Below are 18,022 nucleotides of genomic sequence, written 5' to 3' on the forward strand. Positions count from 1 at the left end.
CATAGGGGGAAAAATATATGTGGGTAAATGTACAGGGGCATCATGAAGAGTTTTACTTTTGTATGTAAATAGCAATATAAATGGACTAGTGATTTAATTTAAACATCTTGATTCGGTCTAAAAAAACTTAAGAATTTTGTTGGACTATTATGTGCGCGTAATCACAACTATTAAGTTGCCAGTTAGGTAGATTTTCAGAAAATTAGAGCATCATGTCAAATCATGACCCTGCTTATGAGGAATAATTTTTCTTAGTGGGTAAAATGTGTTCATGCGAAGCATAAAATTGAAGAAAAACATCCCGTGAGTTCTGCTTTTGAACCATATATTTAACAGTTTTGACACTATAAAACAAAGTGCATTTTGTAGTCATTAAAAACGTATAAACAATTTAAAGTTAAAATACATTATTCATAAAAAACAAATTTAACATATATTCACAGAGCTATTACAGTATAAACAGATACTGTTTTTTGTCTATTTACAAATAACATGTTAAATATATAACATAAGAACATAAGAAATAGGATATTATATAAAAGATTAGAGCAAGAGTGTCCTAGAGTAATAACATCGGAGGAAGATTCAGAAACCTCTGGATTTTGAAAAAAAGGATATAACGGTATATAAAAAAAGAACAGATTCTAACAATACCAAATACTGTATTTTCTCTCTCTAAAGAGGGCGAGGAAGATACTGAGTTTCAGTATGAAGGGCTGACACAGGCATCGAAGAGCCTGTAGTGGAGTATGTTTGCCCATTGAAGACAAAAAAAGGGTAGCTTATTGGTGTTGGATTGTTATGCACCGTGACTTGATTTGAATTGCTGGAGAATGCCATTGGTGGAAGAGGTGGAGGGATTATTGAGGGTGCATCTGGGTAGAAACTTGGGAGAGGAAATGGTGGTATCATAGGCATGCTGAACTCCTTTGCTTGCTCTTGTAAGAGCTCCGGATGCTGAGGTGCACTAATTGTTGGCTGAGATTTATTTCTCTCAACTGGTCTAGGTTTCACAATCAATGGTTGTGCCAGTCGTTGCTGTCTGAAAGAATGGCCGTTTTGAATATCTGTCAAAGATGTTGTCCTCGGTTTTGTTTGTGCTGTAGGTATCCTCTTAGACAAAAGCATTGCCCTTATTTCGGAGCGTACTGTTGATTGGATAGTGTCTGGTGGGCTCCAGTCCCAAGCAGGAGTTCTGGGAATCTTCCAATGCAGTGCATTACTTCCTTGGGTAAAATCAGTGTAAGGAGGTGAGCTTCTAGGTTGGGCTGCCAGACTGGGCTGAATAAGTGGGGTAACACCATCACTGAAGTTACTTCTTGGGCATGGATATGTTGCTCTAAAAACAACAGAGATTCATTATAAGGAAAGAATGCCTGTTCAGCAATACTGCTCCTAAGTAACTGGCCATTTGCCACAAAGTTGTTGAGAAGATTCTAGATGTGGTGTTTCTGTTTTGACTTGGTTGTCAATCTCAGAAGCTACCCTGAGGCACTAAGTAAATGAGAGGCATAAGCCGACACAGTAGGTACACTCGGGCTTCTTCAGTCTTTATTCTTGTGTTCAAACCCATTTATAATACATGATTAACTATATGGTAAGTGGTGCCCTGGGGAAACCTTTCACATGAAGAGTTTCTCCTATATAGACATTTCTGAAAACTGCAGGTTTTCCTGAATTGAAATTCTTCTCATGCATATACTCTACCAGTCAAAAGTTTGTACGTCCCTACTAGTTTTTTTTTTCCCCTGTATTTTGACTATTTTCTACATTGTAGAACAATACCGAAGACATCAAAAACTATGAAATAACCTAAGGAACATAGATGGAACTATCCGGTGAACAAAATAAGTGTTTAAACAAACTCTGTTTCATACCTTAGATTCTTCAAAGTAGCTAGCGTTTACCTTGATGACGCTTTGTACACTATTGGAATTATCTTAAGCAGCTTCATGAGATAGTCACCTGGAATGCTTTTCGATTAGCAGGTGCCTCGTCAAATGTTTATTAGTGCAATTTAGTTAATTAGTGGAATACAGTAAATAGCCCTATTCCACAACTGTAGTAACCCATATTATGTCAAGAACCGCTCAACTAAGTAAAGAGAAACAACATCCATTATTACTTTAAGACATGACATGTCTTTTAATTAATGAAAATAAAGAAAAAACATTGAATTAGAAGGTGCGTCCAATCTTTTGGCTAGTCAAAATGCCATGTTGTTAAGAAACAAGGATCCAGCAGAATAACTTGCGAGGGGGTAAAATGTAAGCCACTACTAAATCTAAATGGAGAGAGAAAAATAGAAACTTGCCACAAGTTTTTTTTTTTTTTAAGAAATCTATCTCATTTGTGAAACATGGTGATGTGAGCATGTGTGGCTACCAACAGAACTTTTATTGATATGGTTGCACACAGCAGCTACAGAATGAATTATGAGTGAGTTTTACAGAAACCTCTGCTCAGATCCAACCAGATGCTTCAAAACACAGTGACTTCAAAACAATTTCACCTCTCACCTCATTCCTGCAACAAAGTTTAAATAATGTTTACCTTCTTCTGGGTGGTTGACGTGTTTCTTTTGTTGCATCTTCCATTTGAATGTTCTAGATCATGGTAAAAAAATTTTTTTATTCCTGCATAGAACATATAAACTATTATAAGAAGAAAAACAGTAGGCAATTCTTAAAACTTACCGGTGCGGTTTGAGTTCTTTCCGAGGATACCCCTGCTGATGGGATTCTTATAGCGTTCATTTGTGGTGGTGGTGGTGGTGGTGTGATTTTCACAATATCCATAGGCTGTGGAGACTCATCAACTTTGTTAACAAGGGCTATACAAGCATCTGTTACCCCGTAAACAACTTGTGAATTTAACCTATTGTATTTCGTCAACACTTCATTTGGCATCCCATGCTCCGATTCACTCCATACAAGCACCTTTGACGCATCATAAAGAAGATGTTCCATCCCGAACCATGAAATTTTAGTAATTTCTTGAGGGGATTTCATGAAGAGGATTTTTTCTTGAAGATACCTGCATATAATGGACAGATGCTCAGCTTTCCCTACATCAAATGTGCCTGGCAACTGATCTGCTGGTGTCTCAATAAACGTCATCACTATATCGTGCGTCTTTTTCAAAACTTCCAAGCTGTCTCCTAAATTGATCATGATGGCTTGTGGTACAGATAAAAAGAAGCTCTTAACATCTGAGGGATTTCTAAATGCAGCTTCGATTTCGAGCCTGTCTCTCTTGGTTTTCAGGTACATGTAGTACGATGTGTCAGGGGCATCTTGTAGCTGCTGGTGAAAAGTGGACACTGCACAATAGTATTCCTGCAATCTTCTGTAGTCATCGTTAGTAAGGCACTCCTGGAACGATGAAAACAATGATGATTGTTGTTGAAACCCAACAGTGCCCTTATAGAGTTCACCATAGAGAGAAGGATCATACCAGAGCAAACTCCTAAATGTTGGTTTTCGTCTCAGAAAATTGATTTTGTTGTCAACAAATTGGCAGGCCTCAATTATCATCTGTAGTTCCAAGAAAGAATTTATTGCCTCAAACTTCAATTCCACTGCTGCCGGAGGATGGTCCAAATATTTTTCCAAGATTAGATTTTTTGAAATGCAGCACTGTTGGAAAGAAACCTTTTGATCTTGTTCAAAGTTGGAGATAAAATGCTGGAGCATTCTTTGGCATTTTGACTGCAAGGGACCAAGTTCTGTCAAGGAAACTGCATGGTCAGCCAGTTTTAGGGTGTTGGAGATATCAGTGACACTGTATGTATTCCGGATGTATGTGGTATGTACGTTTTCATATGTGGTTTGTTCATTTGATTGATTGACTTGACATGGCTGTTCTCTTGACCCCTTTCCTTGCTGTCCACTTGATGTGCTTAGATTTCCTAAAACTTGGGGATAGATGATCTGATTTTCCTGTCGTTTATGTCCATGATTTTGCAACCGGTGGTTCATGTTGGGTACACCAGAGGCAGCCTGGTATGGTTGAGTGTCTGTATTTACCAGATGTGAATTTGGCTCATTTCTGACTGTTTCAGTAAAAGTACTGTCTGGACTGACCCTTTCCAAATTGCTCGTTCTCCTCCTCTTTAATGTAGAGCTGTTCGCTTGGCTGTCCTTATCACTTTGCTTGTGCTTGGTAGGGGCTACTTGGAAATGTCCAGTTTCATGCTCTCGATGTGTGAAATCGGCCAAACCCTGTATGCTGTAGTGTCTCGTGTTGTGTAATTGCTGTTTGTGAGCTGTACTATCTAAAGTTATCCATGCCGTTGGAACATGAGCCTCCGTTACTGAGTTATTGACAACGTCCTGTTTTTTGACAGCGAATTCAAATTTGTTTAAATAATCTCTCAGTTTAGAAATGATTTGTGTCTCTGAAGTAGTTGGGAGGCTATTTTTGTCTTGTCCTTGCCAGGCTGAATGCAGATTGTCCTTTATCCCAGCAAGACCTTCTTGTGCATCTTTAACGATTCTACTGTGGAAATCTGATGTCGTTTCGACAAGCGAGTTCATTATCCCACTTCTTTTACTATCCCATTGAGAACCTGATGCTAGCTCAGAAAGATGATTCGTGTTCTGTGTGAAGATCCCTGCAACGACGTCCTGGGCACCTTTTAAGCAGTTCTGGTCTGTATCTGACACCTCATTTCTTGAAAATGACTCCTTTTCATTTGTGCTCTTTGGATTACTGTATAATTCTCTGTCTTGAAGACTGGCAGTTTTATTGGTCTCCACTGATTTGTTAGTGCTCGATACCTTTTTCATTAAACCACTACCAGAATTGTCCATAGCATTGTCAACAAGAATCCCAGCCTCAGTTTGTGTGTCTGTCTCATTATTCATTACTCTAGGTGAATCTGGAGTCATGGCTGTCTGGGCTTTGGCAGTGCAGCTGCTGATCACATTACCTGAGGTTATATCACGAGGGATACTTGAGACAGTGGGAACAGGGCTACTCGTGTCCTCATAAGCTCCAGTGTTATAATCAGGTGAAATCTTTTTAGTGTCACAATTGCCTTCCTGAGATAGCTTTTTCTGTAACAATGCATCTTCCTTGTGTTCCACTTCTGCAATCTCAACATTACTTGACTCATTATGTGACTCATTATTGCCAGAACAAGTGGCCAGGAAGGATTTTTCTCGATGACCGGTCTTGTTATCGTTGGTTCTGCGATCTGTTTCCATTTCCTCAATTATTACTGGATCTTTAGAAGCTAAAGTGATGTTTTCCTCTGATTTTTTAACAGCGTTATGGTTTGAAATCTTCGAAACATCATGATCGACAATTTCTGTTGATTGTTTGGCAGGGTTAATGCACTGTCCTTTTGTTTGAATGAGCTCATCACTGTGTCTAGTCTTGTTTTCTCTGTCGACACAGGAGGTCTCTTCAGTTGAAACATCAGTGCCATTATCATTCTGACTAGACCTCTTATTCAGAAGTTTGCCAATACTTTGAGAACCAGACTGAGACTGAGATGCTGCAGCAGCTGAATTAAGGTGCGAATCAGAATCTTTGTCAACACCATGAGCTGGCTCGGTACATGAAAGGCCATTTGATGAATCAGAAGTCAAGTTGCTAAACGAAGTTCGACCACGAGAACTTGTTTTTAATGCTGGATTTGTTTTACGAGTTCTCTTTACTTTCAGCAAGCGACTCTTCCTAATATGCTTCGTCTTCCTCTGAAAATGAAATGGCGATCGACCTGAAGTTCTTTTACTCAGTACACTGGTGATTAAGCCTTTTCTGCACAGAACCGCTGAACGTTTCTGCTTAAGGCGTTTACAGTTTGCAACGAACCTATTTTCATTGTACCTCTGTGCCATGAGTCTAATCAATTCAGCATTATTGTTTCCTGTTCCGTTTCCTTCATCGCTGCATGAGATTAGTGCTTCTGGTTTACATGTAATATCTCCGTTGAGATGAGCTGTGTAGCTGTTGGTTAGCCTATTTACATGAACTAAAGCTGCTAGCTTCTGACCAAGGCATCTTAATTTTGAGAATCGTTCAGAAAGCATAAGTCTTTCTGGGGCAGTCTGGCTGGATTTTATCTTAACTAAAAGCTGATCTTCTTCCTTTGACACTCGTTCAATAACTTGACTATGTGGTAGATTGATGACAAGGGTTTTGTCCTGACCTTTTGGCCTGAGATAAGATTTGGTGGAGTAAACGTTTGCTCCATTTGAATTGGACAATAGCTGATCTAGCTGTAATCGTTTATATAATGCATTGTACATAGTGTTGTGTTGCTGTGCTTCTCCGCTCTCAACCTCTATAGATATCTCAGAATTTGTATCAGATATAGAATCAGTCAATGTGCCCTTGTCTCGTTTTTCAGTATGACTTTGACTATCCTGATCTTGCTCCATTGCAGTAGCATCGGAGCAGTCACTGCATTCTAGTACATCAGTATCTGAGATGTCAACACAGTTTGCCACTTCCATAGCTATTATGTATTGATCAAATTCAGGATGATCTTCTCTGGTATTACTTAGTGTAGGCTTACGTGCAAAGGACTCTTTTGGACTTGTGAGGTTCTCACTTTCATGGACATCTTGGTTATTTCTCTCAGCTTGTACTGAAGGACATAAAGATTGTGCAAAATCATGTGTACTTTCTAAAGTTTTGCTTTTCTCTGAAGGATTTGATTGCATGCTGCACTGCACAATGAACATCTCTGAAATCCATTCTTTCTCTTTTACAGATTGAACCACACTTTCATCTTGAGGCTCGATCTGAGAATTCGAAGAAGGATCCTGGTCTTTTTCCTGCACACGGTTTTCTTTTGGTCTACAAATGTTCTGGCTCAACTTATCATTATCTCTATTCAGAATATCTACTTTATTTATCTCTGTGTCCACCAAAACTGTTGTGGGTGTCAAATTAGAAACATTAGCACTTACTGAATGTCTCATATGAGACTGATTGACTTCACATTGGTTTCCTTGAGTCATTAAAGGGGAATGTTGCAGTGTGGCTGGGCAGACGTCATTGTTTTGGGGCTTTGTATGAGACAAACTGAAAGCAGTTTCTGTCTCCGTGTCTTTGTGAAATAGCAGTCCCTGTTTATACCTTTGGTGATGCATCTCATAGAAATGTATATGGTCAAGCAATAATTGCTTTTGCTCTGGGGTTAAATTTTCTTTGGACCATATTGCTGTGTGCCTCTCCTCCTCTGTCATCTTGAAATATGGAGCATATTTCTGAAATTTCATCTTAAATAACTTAATTGAAGGCATATTTTCAGTCTTTGGCTGTGCAGTGGGATTGGATTTGCTTGGGTCACCCAGTGAGGGTTTAGCGAACCTGCTCTCTTTGTGTTCTTTGTCCAGTTCCAGTGACTGTTTCTCACCAGATAAAGTGAATTCATTCTCGTCTTTTTGGCTTTGTGAGTGTGTCTGGCATCCCTGTTCCTCACACTCTGGAACACTAGATGCTCTTTCTTCTTCTGAGCTCTTCTTCTGTATGTTTGTTTCTTTCCTGGATAGCCTTGGGTCCTTAACCACACGGGATGAATAAACTATGGTGGAGATTTTTTCTGCTGAGGTTTGAGGTATTACCCCCAAGGTGTCTGTATTACCTCCATAGATACTTGTGGTGCTCGGGTTGTGTATATTTGAAAGGAAAGCAGGCTTGTCCATATAGTTCTGACATGGAATGCCACTGTCATAATACGGTAGTAAAAGATTGAAATATTCTGCTGTATTATAATAAGGCATACACGGCTGCTGAGGGAAAAAAGGAGGACATGGTTGCAGATCGTCGTATTGAAATGGATTAGCATCTACTCCATTAACCTCTGCTCTTGGAGTGTGTGACTGGTACTCCACGCCTGGGCTGCCTTGTGTTGCAAAACGTTTGAATGTTACTGTGGCATTCCCTCCTTTGCCTGTTCTCTTAGCCACAGTGCAGCCTTTCAAATGCTCTCGAGGGCCTGCCAGGGTAGATTGGAAAAAATCAGAGCTTTATTAAAATCCAGATGTGTGTCATCACAGATGGTTCTGAATAAACAAATGAAAGAATTGTTGAATGAATTAGTGAATTCTTATTGAGTAGTTTATCAGAAAACATATTTGTTATGGAGTGAGTTACCGTACCATGCATAAGGCCGGCAGAAGGTTTAGTGGGTGAAACAGGTGGACTTATGGACGTTGGTGCTGTAGCATTAATGGCTGGACTAAATGAAACCACAGCGTATGGCAAACATTGCCTTGGCCGTTTGCTGAGTTCCTGGTTTTCACTGTAGTCAAACAGAAACACCTGCAAGAATCAAATAGCATCAGTATAATCAAAGCTCTTTGCAATGTTATTTTTTATACCACAGTGCTACTGAATGTTGTGTAAGCGTTTATTATTTTTCTGTAACAGCAGCTCTGACAATAGTGTCAGCTGTAATTCAGGTTTATATTAATACACTTGCAATAGTACGTTATCATTTCTATAGTAACAGCTATTTATGCATTATTCTATCCACATTCACTGGATATGAGCAATCGCACGCTCTGATTGGCTACTCTGCTGCTTGGCTATCAGCTCATATACCGTGAGTAGAGAAAAGCAAAATGGCAGAGAGTGTTACTGAACCAACCGAGGATGAAATAAAACCTCTACTCGAAAACAAAACCCCAAAAAATACAAAAAAAAGCAACAAAATATGGAATAAAAGTATTTGATGGTAAGAACGTCCATCCATCCGTTATCTGTAACCGCTTATCCTGTGCAGGGTCGCAGGAGCCTATCCCAGCTGACTATGGGCGAGAGGCGGGGTACACCCTGGACAAGTCATCAGATCATCACAGGGCTGACATATAGAGACAAACAACCATTCGCACTCACATTCACACCTACGGTCAATTTAGAGCCACCAATTAACCTAACCTGCATGTCTTTGGGGGAAACCGGAGCACCCGGAGGAAACCCACAGACACGGGGAGAACATGCAAACTCCACAGAGAAAGGCCCCCATCGGCCACTGGGCTCGAACCCAGGACCTTCTTGCTATGAGGCGACAATGCTAACCACCGTGCCACCCATTGTAAGAACGTATCTTTTTTTTTTTTTCCAAGAATGATTATTATAGCGGCGGCACAGTGGTGTAGTGGTTAGCGCTGTCGCCTCACAGCAAGAAGGTCTGGGTTCGAGCCCCGTGGCTGGCGAGGGCCTTTCTGTGCGGAGTTTGCATGTTCTCTCCGTGTCCGCGTGGGTTTCCTCCGGGTGCTCCGGTTTCTCCCAAAGACATGCAGGTTAGGTTAACTGGTGACTCTAAATTGACCGTAGGTGTGGATGTGAGTGCGAATGGTTGTCTGTGTCTCTGTGTCAGCCCTGTGATGACCTGGCGACTTGTCCAGGGTGTACCCTGCCTTTCGCCCGTAGTCAGCTGGGATAGGCTCCAGCTTGCCTGCGACCCTGTAGAACAGGATAAAGCGGTTAGAGAGAATGAGATGAGATGATTATAGCATTTTTCACAAATTTCTACTGTCATTTCACCAATTTGTTTACATTCTAAGCGTAAATGATTCTGTCGGACGTTTTGGATAAAGTTTTTATTTATCGAATTTGCAAAAAATAAAAATGCTCCATTTCTCAAAATCCAGTGAATGTGGATAGAATAAAACAGTTATTCCACTCAATATTGTCTTACATGGCTTATAGCCAACTTGGTGCTACGTATCTCGTCGGCTATCAGCTCATGTACGACTCGATTTTGTGGAATAACTGTTAATTATATTCATGGAAGGAGTGTCCAGTGTCAGCACTTTGTAAAAGTACATTTTTCACCTCAGGACAGTGGACTTCACACTTTCTGTTTAACAATAACACGATATGCTGTGGGGGGGTTTCTTTCTTGTTAATATAATGACAGACAGAAAAAGATCCTGTTAAAGAGAACTACTGTTTATAACCACTACAACATAAGTAATAACAGGAACTAACTTGCTTCCTGGGTGTTCCACACCATCAAATGTAACTATAAACTAATAAGAACTATGTCCTGTTGTTTAATTAATAAAAATGTAAGTGTTGGCAAATTGCTGTGGGATAAGTGGAAATAAACATTTTGGGAAGTGCAATTATGGTGGCATTATACCACCCCATTTTTGATTATTTTCCTATAACATCTCTCTTATCGTGTTTATTCCTTACTTATAGAGGTGCTTGAAAGTTTGTGAACCCTTTAGAATTGTCTATATTTCTGCATAAATATGACCAAAAACACCATCAGATTTTCACACAAGTCCTAAAAGTAGATAAAGAGAACCCAGTTTAACAAATGAGACAAAAATATTATACTTGGCCATTTATTTATTGAAGAAAATGATCCAATATTACATATCTGTGAGTGGCAAAAGTATGTGAACCTTTGCTTTCAGTATCTGGTGTGACCCCCTTGTGCAGCAATAACTGCAGCTAAACATTTCCGGTAACTGTTGATCAGTCCTGCACACCGGCTTGGAGGAATTTTAGCCCGTTCCTCTGTACAGAACAGCTTCAACTCTGGGATGTCGGTGGGTTTCCTCACATGAACTGCTCGCTTCAGGTCCTTCCACAACATTTCGATTGGATTAAGGTCAGGATATTGACTTGGCCATTCCAAAACATTCACTTTATTCTTCTTTAACCATTCTTTGGTAGAACGACTTGTGTGCTTAGGGTCGTTGTCTTGCTGCATGACCCACCTTCTCTTGAGATTCAGTTCATGGACAGATGTCCTGACATTTTCCTTTAGAATTCGCTGGTATAATTCAGAATTCATTGTTCCATCAGTGATGGCAAGCTGTCCTGGCCCAGATGCAGCAAAACAGGCCCAAACCATGATCCTACCACCACCATGTTTCACAGATGGGATAAGGTTCTTATGCTGGAATGCAGTGTTTTTTCCTTTCTCCAAACATAACACTTCTCATTTAAAGCAAAAAGTTCTATTTTGGTCTCGTCCGTCCACAAAACAGCCTTCCAATAGCCTTCTGGCTTGTCCACGTGATCTTTAGCAAACTGCAGATGAGCAGCAATGTTCTTTTTGGAGAGCAGTGGCTTTCTCCTTGCAACCCTGCCATGCACACCACTGTTGTTCAGTGTTCTCCTGATGGTGGACTCATGAGCATTAACATTAGCCAATGTGAGAGAGGCCTTCAGTTGCTTAGAAGTTACCCTGGGGGCCTTTGTGACCTTGCCGACTATTACACGCCTTGCTCTTGGCATGGTCTTTGTTGGTCGACCACTCCTGGGGAGGGTAACAATGGTCTTGAATTTCCTCCATATTTTGTACACAATCTGTCTGACTGTGGATTGGTGGAGTCCAAACTCTTTAGAGATGGTTTTGTCACCTTTTGCAGCCTGATGAGCATCAACAACGCTTTTTCTGAGGTTCTCTTTATCTACTTTTAGGACTTGTGTGAAAATCTGACGATGTTTTAGGTCATATTTATGCAGAAATAGAGAAAATTCTAAAGGTTTCACAAACTTTCAAGCACCACTGTATTACTTTGTGTCATTATTAAACATACCGATGAGCCGAAAACTTGCTGAGAAAGACTGTCACGACAAGAAACAGCATCTTTTGCCATATGACAATCAAAGCCAACCATAGGATCTACGGTTCTGTTCCACTCCAAACATGGGGTCACTTTTTTCACCTTGCCAAAGAGCACCTTCAGTATAAATATAAAAATACATGAAAGGCATCATATCAGTCACGATAATTTAGACTATTCAATGTTATAACAATTCAGAAAAGCAGGACAGACTGAACAAACAGCTTTCAGATTTGCTGGGACTTAAACCGACCTTGAAAACTATCAGATTTTTCCTACTACATGTGTTTGCCGTTGCATGCTTCAGAGCCACATCAACATGCTTAAACAAATAAACCCCATGTGAGGACTTTCCCAAAAAATACTGGTCCTGGCTCCCAGTCCTTAATCCAAACTGGTAAATTTGACTTGTTGCTTCATAAGGTGCTGCCAAGAAGCAAAAACGTTCTTCCATTTCTCTCCCGTGTCTACCTTTTGAACGCATCTCTGACCTGCAAGCAGCAAATCATCAATAAAGTCAAACAGGTAGAAAAACAAGTTGTTAATGAATGGTTATTGAATGAATATACTATTACTTTTGGATTACCTTACCTTTTTTCTGAGAATTCCTTAAGAAACCCATCATTGTGTATTAATTTTACATCTTTCCACAGCCAGGCGTTAGCGTGCTCCTTCCTCATTTCTAATCTGGATTCTCTCAGTTTAGCCTGAATGAGAGTGTAATCATGACTGTCTTCGAGACAAGGCTCCAGGAGGACTGTTTAACGGAGTACAAAGTTAATGCCTTGTTATGACTGAGTCTGCACATCCTTTCTTCTCAGAAAGACGACTAATATGCATTATGTATTTTTGTTAAGTGGGTAAAACCTTGTCCAGACACCCGCTTCTTCCTGGGTATGGTGAAGTTCCTCAATGCCTCAGTTCCTACTGGCTTAGGTGCGGAAATTTCGACGGACCCTTTCCTTCCTCGTACTTCCATAGTTGCTTACTGCAGAAGATGATCCTGTGAAAACCAAGTACACCTCTTTGTTTGTTGAACTTGTTGAATTCTGTATGCCAGTGCCCTTTAAAACATGAAAGCGCTAAACACTGTATGGTATTATAGTGTAAAAAAAAAAAAAAGGCATCCTGTTCTCTTAATCTGTAAAGAACTACCCATTTGTGATGCAGAAGTGTTACTTGCTGGCTTTGTAACAGCGACACAGAGTGAATAATCATCTGAAATGACTAGGTACATCATTCTCTGTCTCTCTCTCTCTCTCACACACACACACACACACACACACACACACACACACACTTTTGCCCGTCTCTACATTTCCAGTACAATGGTGAATAGGCAAATAATTACAAAGCACTTCAACTGATCTGTCTAAAGACATTACTTCTGTCTTTTTGGCCAAGGTCAATCTGACCATTAGTAATTATTTCCAGTCCGATGACTTGTTTCTGCTAAATTTTGAAGCCCACTGCTTCCTGAGTAGGCTTCCATATTGTTCTAAGATTTATGATTACATCTCTGCGTATGCACAATTACTTCAAAAACAATTCTCACCAAGCTTCATGCCAGCGACGGTCCTTGCTACACAGTCATCCTAGTTATGGTTTGTTTTGAATGTTGCACTCCTCTTTAAAACTGACCTTTGACTACTGTCTGTCGATAAGCATTTGCACCTCCATTTGTTCTGTTTAAACCATGTGACTGCATGACTGTAAACATGCAAGACATCTATTTGTTAAAAAACATATTTCCTTTAAAAGTGATTCCATCAATAAATAACCTGAAAGGACTTGCTGCTGTCTGTCTAGCTATTGATCAAAAAACGTATACACGAGGGAACGGTTGGTTAAGGCAACATGTTACTACGCTACAACGAGACGAGACAAGACATGGAAATAACAGATATGGATCTCTGTGCAAGATATTCTGAGGAAACACAGCTGAACACAAGCATGATCAAATGCAGAGGAGGAAAGCAACGCTTGACAGTTGTTGTTTTTTCCATGCACTAGAATTGCATAGAATACACGTTCAGAAATGTGACAGATGGAAGGTTTAGAGAGAGTAATGTCAGGAGTTAATAACAGAAAAAAAATTTTTTTATATAGATTTGGTGAACAAATATAATAATTAAAAAAAAAAGGTGTTACTTTCAAATCTGCTTATGGTTACTGAAATCTACCTCAGCCGAACACATCAATAGTTATCAATTTAAAGACAATTCATATATTGTAAAACGTACTTCGTTATGATAGGTTTTGTGTACTCACCATTTTGGAAAGCTTGCTTAAGGATGTAAGTAATCGTGTATGAAGTGCCTTTGTAGGGAACTGTGTGTGCAGTTTGTCACTTGAGTTTGAGGAACATCAAGTGAGACACCAAAAAGGAAATCGCTTGACCTCAAACTGTGAAGAGCTAAGGCACAGGAAATTACCCAGCACTGCTAGCATTAAACACATAGGTTGGGCGTCATGACGGCTACATGGTGGGGCCCCTCAGACTCAAAGAACAATCTTTATTTTCTTATAGATATCTCACATCAGTAAATCATAAATGATGGTTAATGTTGATTAAGAAAACAAACATTTGTTCACGCAAGGTGACCCGTGCATCATCAGCGGATCTGAGTGGATGTCTTAGATTTGTCTTTTCTCCTTTCTTTCTTTTTTCGCCCACCTCCACATATGACCTTCAACACTAATTTGTTAGAATGCAAATGAAAAGCAAATGTTTTCTTTTTCGTAATCCAACCGCGTTGTGATATTCGTATAGGTCATACAGCAATAAAGGTCAGTGTCCAGATTAATACAATGAAAATGCAGTATTAATATATCTGAAAAGCATGATTTGTTGGCTGGAGGAACTATGTGTCAAGGCTGTGTGTTGATGTGAACAGTGATCGTGTAACAGGAAGTGGGGTCTGGTGAAACAGTTGCATCAACTGACCTCAGGGAGGAGAAAGGCTATCCTTACACAATCGAAAACTGCAGTTTTTTTATTAACACTTCCTCTTTCTCAATGTTTAATTAGAGCCTCAGCATAAAGCATGCTTAGTGGTCGTGCAAAGTCTTTACGTATGGAATAAATGCATGAACTTAGCCAAGGAACGATTCGAATTGCTAGTTATCATCGTTGATTGGTGATTTCTAATGGATTACTGCTTTGTTTCCAGTTCTACTTCCACAATCAAAACATTGTACCAAAGCCATTTCTGTAAAGCTCTCATGATGGCTATTACTGAAAAATAGCGCTGACTTGGGCTAGCTGCAAGGGTGACATATAGTTCATAGTCAGTTTAAAAAAATGGTCCAGTTTCATTTTCTTGAATTGTGTGTGGGAACTGATACATTTTCAATAACAGCAGCTCTGATTGTAGTTCAGGCTGGAATTCAAATAAGTTTAGATTAACCCTCATCCTACCATGCTATTTTACACCTTAATCTTACCATGTGGGGTCCGTTTGGACCCCAATACTTTTCTTTAAAATTAAAGCTTATAAAGACAAAATCACCAGATAAGTTTTGTTCAGAACATCTTGTATTAATAACAGCAATACACTAAAGGGCCCAAGGTATAAAGAACACACTTAACCTTCATCCTACCAGCCAATTTTACATACACGAACTACCAGGCGGGGTCAGTATGGACCCCAGGAGGGAATACCTTGAAATCAATGCAGTAAGAACCAATTCAATGCAGCAAACAGACATAACTTTATTGAAGAACAAAATCCACTATGGCTGAATATCAATGATGTATTATAAATGCAATAACATTGCAATAATATTGCAATAACTTGCATACATGTAGCAAATTATAGCGCCACAAAAAAAATTGGCATTATATACATGATTTTTGCAGCTCATGCAGCTGTAAAACATTCTGGATTACAACTTAGGTCTTTTCTTACAGAATTTAAAACAAAAAAGTAATTGTAAAATAATTTAGGGCTTTTGTTTTGCAGCCTGTGCTTATTGCAGCAGTGGGGTCCACACGGACCCCAAGAAGGAATGCCTTGGTAGTTTCATTATGGAACATAAAAGAAATAAAAGAAGTTAACTTTCAGTGTGCTATTCAATTATAAAATGAAAGACAGATAAACTTTACTCTGGGGTCCGGTTGGACCCCAATAACAAATTAATTATACCTTCACAATGCAACAAGCTGATCTTCCGGTGCTTTAGTGTTTTAATTAAGACATAAATTCCGACAAATTCATAAAACGGTGAGGCAGTATGTCACATATTTTTAAAATGGCAAACAAACATATAGGTGCGGGGTCCAGATGGACCCCACTTGGTAGGATGAAGGTTAATGTGTTTGTTCTAATGCATTCTATAGTTACAGCGCATTCACAGGTAATTGTGTAGTTGATGCTCGACATAATCTGAGCCTAATAATAAACAAATTTTTTTTTAAAAAAACGTCAGTTGAATCCTTGATACGGTGAAGCTTTCTTTTCGGAGGAGTTTAACTCTGCTGTAGATTATTTTCCTTTAGTATTAATCACACAAGTGATTATAGAAAATCGTGCGTGCTGATTGGTCGAGAAATTCAGACTTTTTCTCGATAATCACCTCGAGCAACTCGGCAAAATGACGGCCAATCGCTTCGTCACCGTAAGTGAGGACGAATTACAAATTATGAAAGAAAACGCTGTTCCTAAAAGCACTAAAGATGCTACGAATTTTAGTCTAAAACTATTCAAATGTACGGTGGAATTGTGATTTATTTTATCTGTTTCAAAACAAAGTACGGTATTTTATGTGAGCCAGCGTAGGTAAGCGATGCAAGTCTGCACGCATTACATTTGCATGCCGCTTTTGAAGTTTGAAATAAATTTATTTTTAATGCTTTTTTTTAATAATCACCTGTGTATTTATACTAAAACAGTTATCTGCCTCAGGCTCAGTGAATATCGGTGAACAATAACAGTGACTTCGTCTCGGTTATTATTCACTGATATTCACGTCGCCTTCGGTGAATAACTGTTCAATAACATTATGCCCCATTATAATTCATTCTAATTCATGACTTTGAACAATCTCATTCAAGAATTCTTTTGATACTCAACAGTTCTTGCTTGATGAAAGAGTTCACTCATGGAAACACTCTGTTGTAGCGTTCTACATAAAACCTTAAATAGTTACCTCAGAGAGTACTTCAGTGCCAAGCCCTTTTGGCCGTGACCTGTAAACACTTTAATCTTGCTGATTCTTCAGCCATTTTTAGATCTCAACATGGTACCAACTGATGATCAACTTGTCATGTGCAGTAGCTTGGGGAATGCTGGAAAACAACCTAAACATGAAAACATTTTGGCCAGAATGTTTTTTTTTTTTTTGTTGTTGTTGTTCTTCTCGTAACATAATTTGACACCCCAAATTTAATAAACCATAAATATAGTTCAACAAAATGACATGGAAATGCTTTATTTTACTTTTATATCTTGCCTAATCTACTTTCACCACGTTGGGTAATTAAAGTGCCATTCCACCATTGGATGTATTCTTTGGCATAAAATACAATATATTTTGACAACATATATAAATGGTATCACTAGATAGAGAAATCTTTTAGCTTCAAAATGATATATCAAACATAATTTTTTGACAACGACAAGTATATTAATTTTGCGACCAAAGTCACCTACCCTTTTAATTTCCGCGCGTGATGTCATCGGCAGGTTCCCCTTCTTGTGTACCACGTGACGTGTGACGTGGCACATATTATCAGCAATGGCGGATAGAACGCGATAAAAATAATACCAATAAATCTAGCTAATACCAATAAATCTAGCTAACTGAAAGATTAACTCAAAATTTTTCGCAATTTTTTTGGCCCCCATATACGAGGAGAAATGACTCTCTCATTTTGGGGGTTTCCTGGTCTAAAAATAGACCGGCACGTGGTACACAAGAAGGGGAACCTGCCGATGACATCACGTTTCACTACCGCGCGGAAATTAAAAGGGTAGGTGACTTTGGTCGCAAAATTAATATACTTGTCGTTGTCAAAAAATTATGTTTGATATATCATTTTGAAGCTAAAAGATTTCTCTGTCTAGTCATGTTGTCATAAAATATATTGTATTTTGTATTATTGTATTATTATAGTTCATAAAATATATTGTATTTTATGCCAAAGAATACATCCAGTGGTGGAATGGCACTTTAAATAGTTACCTCAGAGAGTACTTCAGTGCCAAGCCCTTTTGGCCGTGACCTGTAAACACTTTAATCTTGCTGATTCTTCAGCCATTTTTAGATCTCAACATGGTACCAACTGATGATCAACTTGTCATGTGCAGTAGCTTGGGGAATGCTGGAAAACAAACTAAACATGAAAACATTTTGGCCAGAATGGTTTTTTGTTGTTGTTGTTCTTCTCGTAACATAATTTGACACCCCAACTTTAATAAACCATAAATATAGTTCAACAAAATGACATGGAAATGCTTTATTTT

At 39.1% G+C, this 18,022-nt stretch overlaps 1 protein-coding gene across 3 annotated transcripts in view; it reads right to left on the reverse strand.

The window, feature by feature from the left end:
- Nucleotides 1–496: 496 nt before the first annotated feature.
- Nucleotides 497–18,022, reverse strand: part of LOC132873021 (protein TASOR) — a 49,350-nt gene continuing 31,824 nt past the window's right edge. The window contains exons 1-9 of one of the 3 annotated variants that reach the window (XM_060908206.1): nt 13,827–13,911; nt 12,423–12,558; nt 12,147–12,312; nt 11,809–12,046; nt 11,529–11,672; nt 8,121–8,283; nt 2,697–7,957; nt 2,554–2,606; nt 497–1,339 (exon numbers count right to left, since the gene is read on the reverse strand). In XM_060908206.1, the coding sequence (XP_060764189.1) occupies nt 676–1,339; nt 2,554–2,606; nt 2,697–7,957; nt 8,121–8,283; nt 11,529–11,672; nt 11,809–12,046; nt 12,147–12,312; nt 12,423–12,534 (6,801 nt within the window). In that variant the 5' untranslated portion in view covers nt 12,535–12,558; nt 13,827–13,911 and the 3' untranslated portion in view covers nt 497–675. Of the gene's footprint in view, nt 1,340–2,553; nt 2,607–2,696; nt 8,025–8,120; nt 8,284–11,528; nt 11,673–11,808; nt 12,047–12,146; nt 12,313–12,422; nt 12,559–13,826; nt 13,912–18,022 lie in introns of those variants that run through there. The other 2 variants (XM_060908208.1, XM_060908209.1) reach the window with 2 other exon arrangements.

The sequence above is a fragment of the Neoarius graeffei genome, chromosome 25, assembly GCF_027579695.1.
Source record: "Neoarius graeffei isolate fNeoGra1 chromosome 25, fNeoGra1.pri, whole genome shotgun sequence".
NCBI lineage: Eukaryota > Metazoa > Chordata > Actinopteri > Siluriformes > Ariidae > Neoarius > Neoarius graeffei.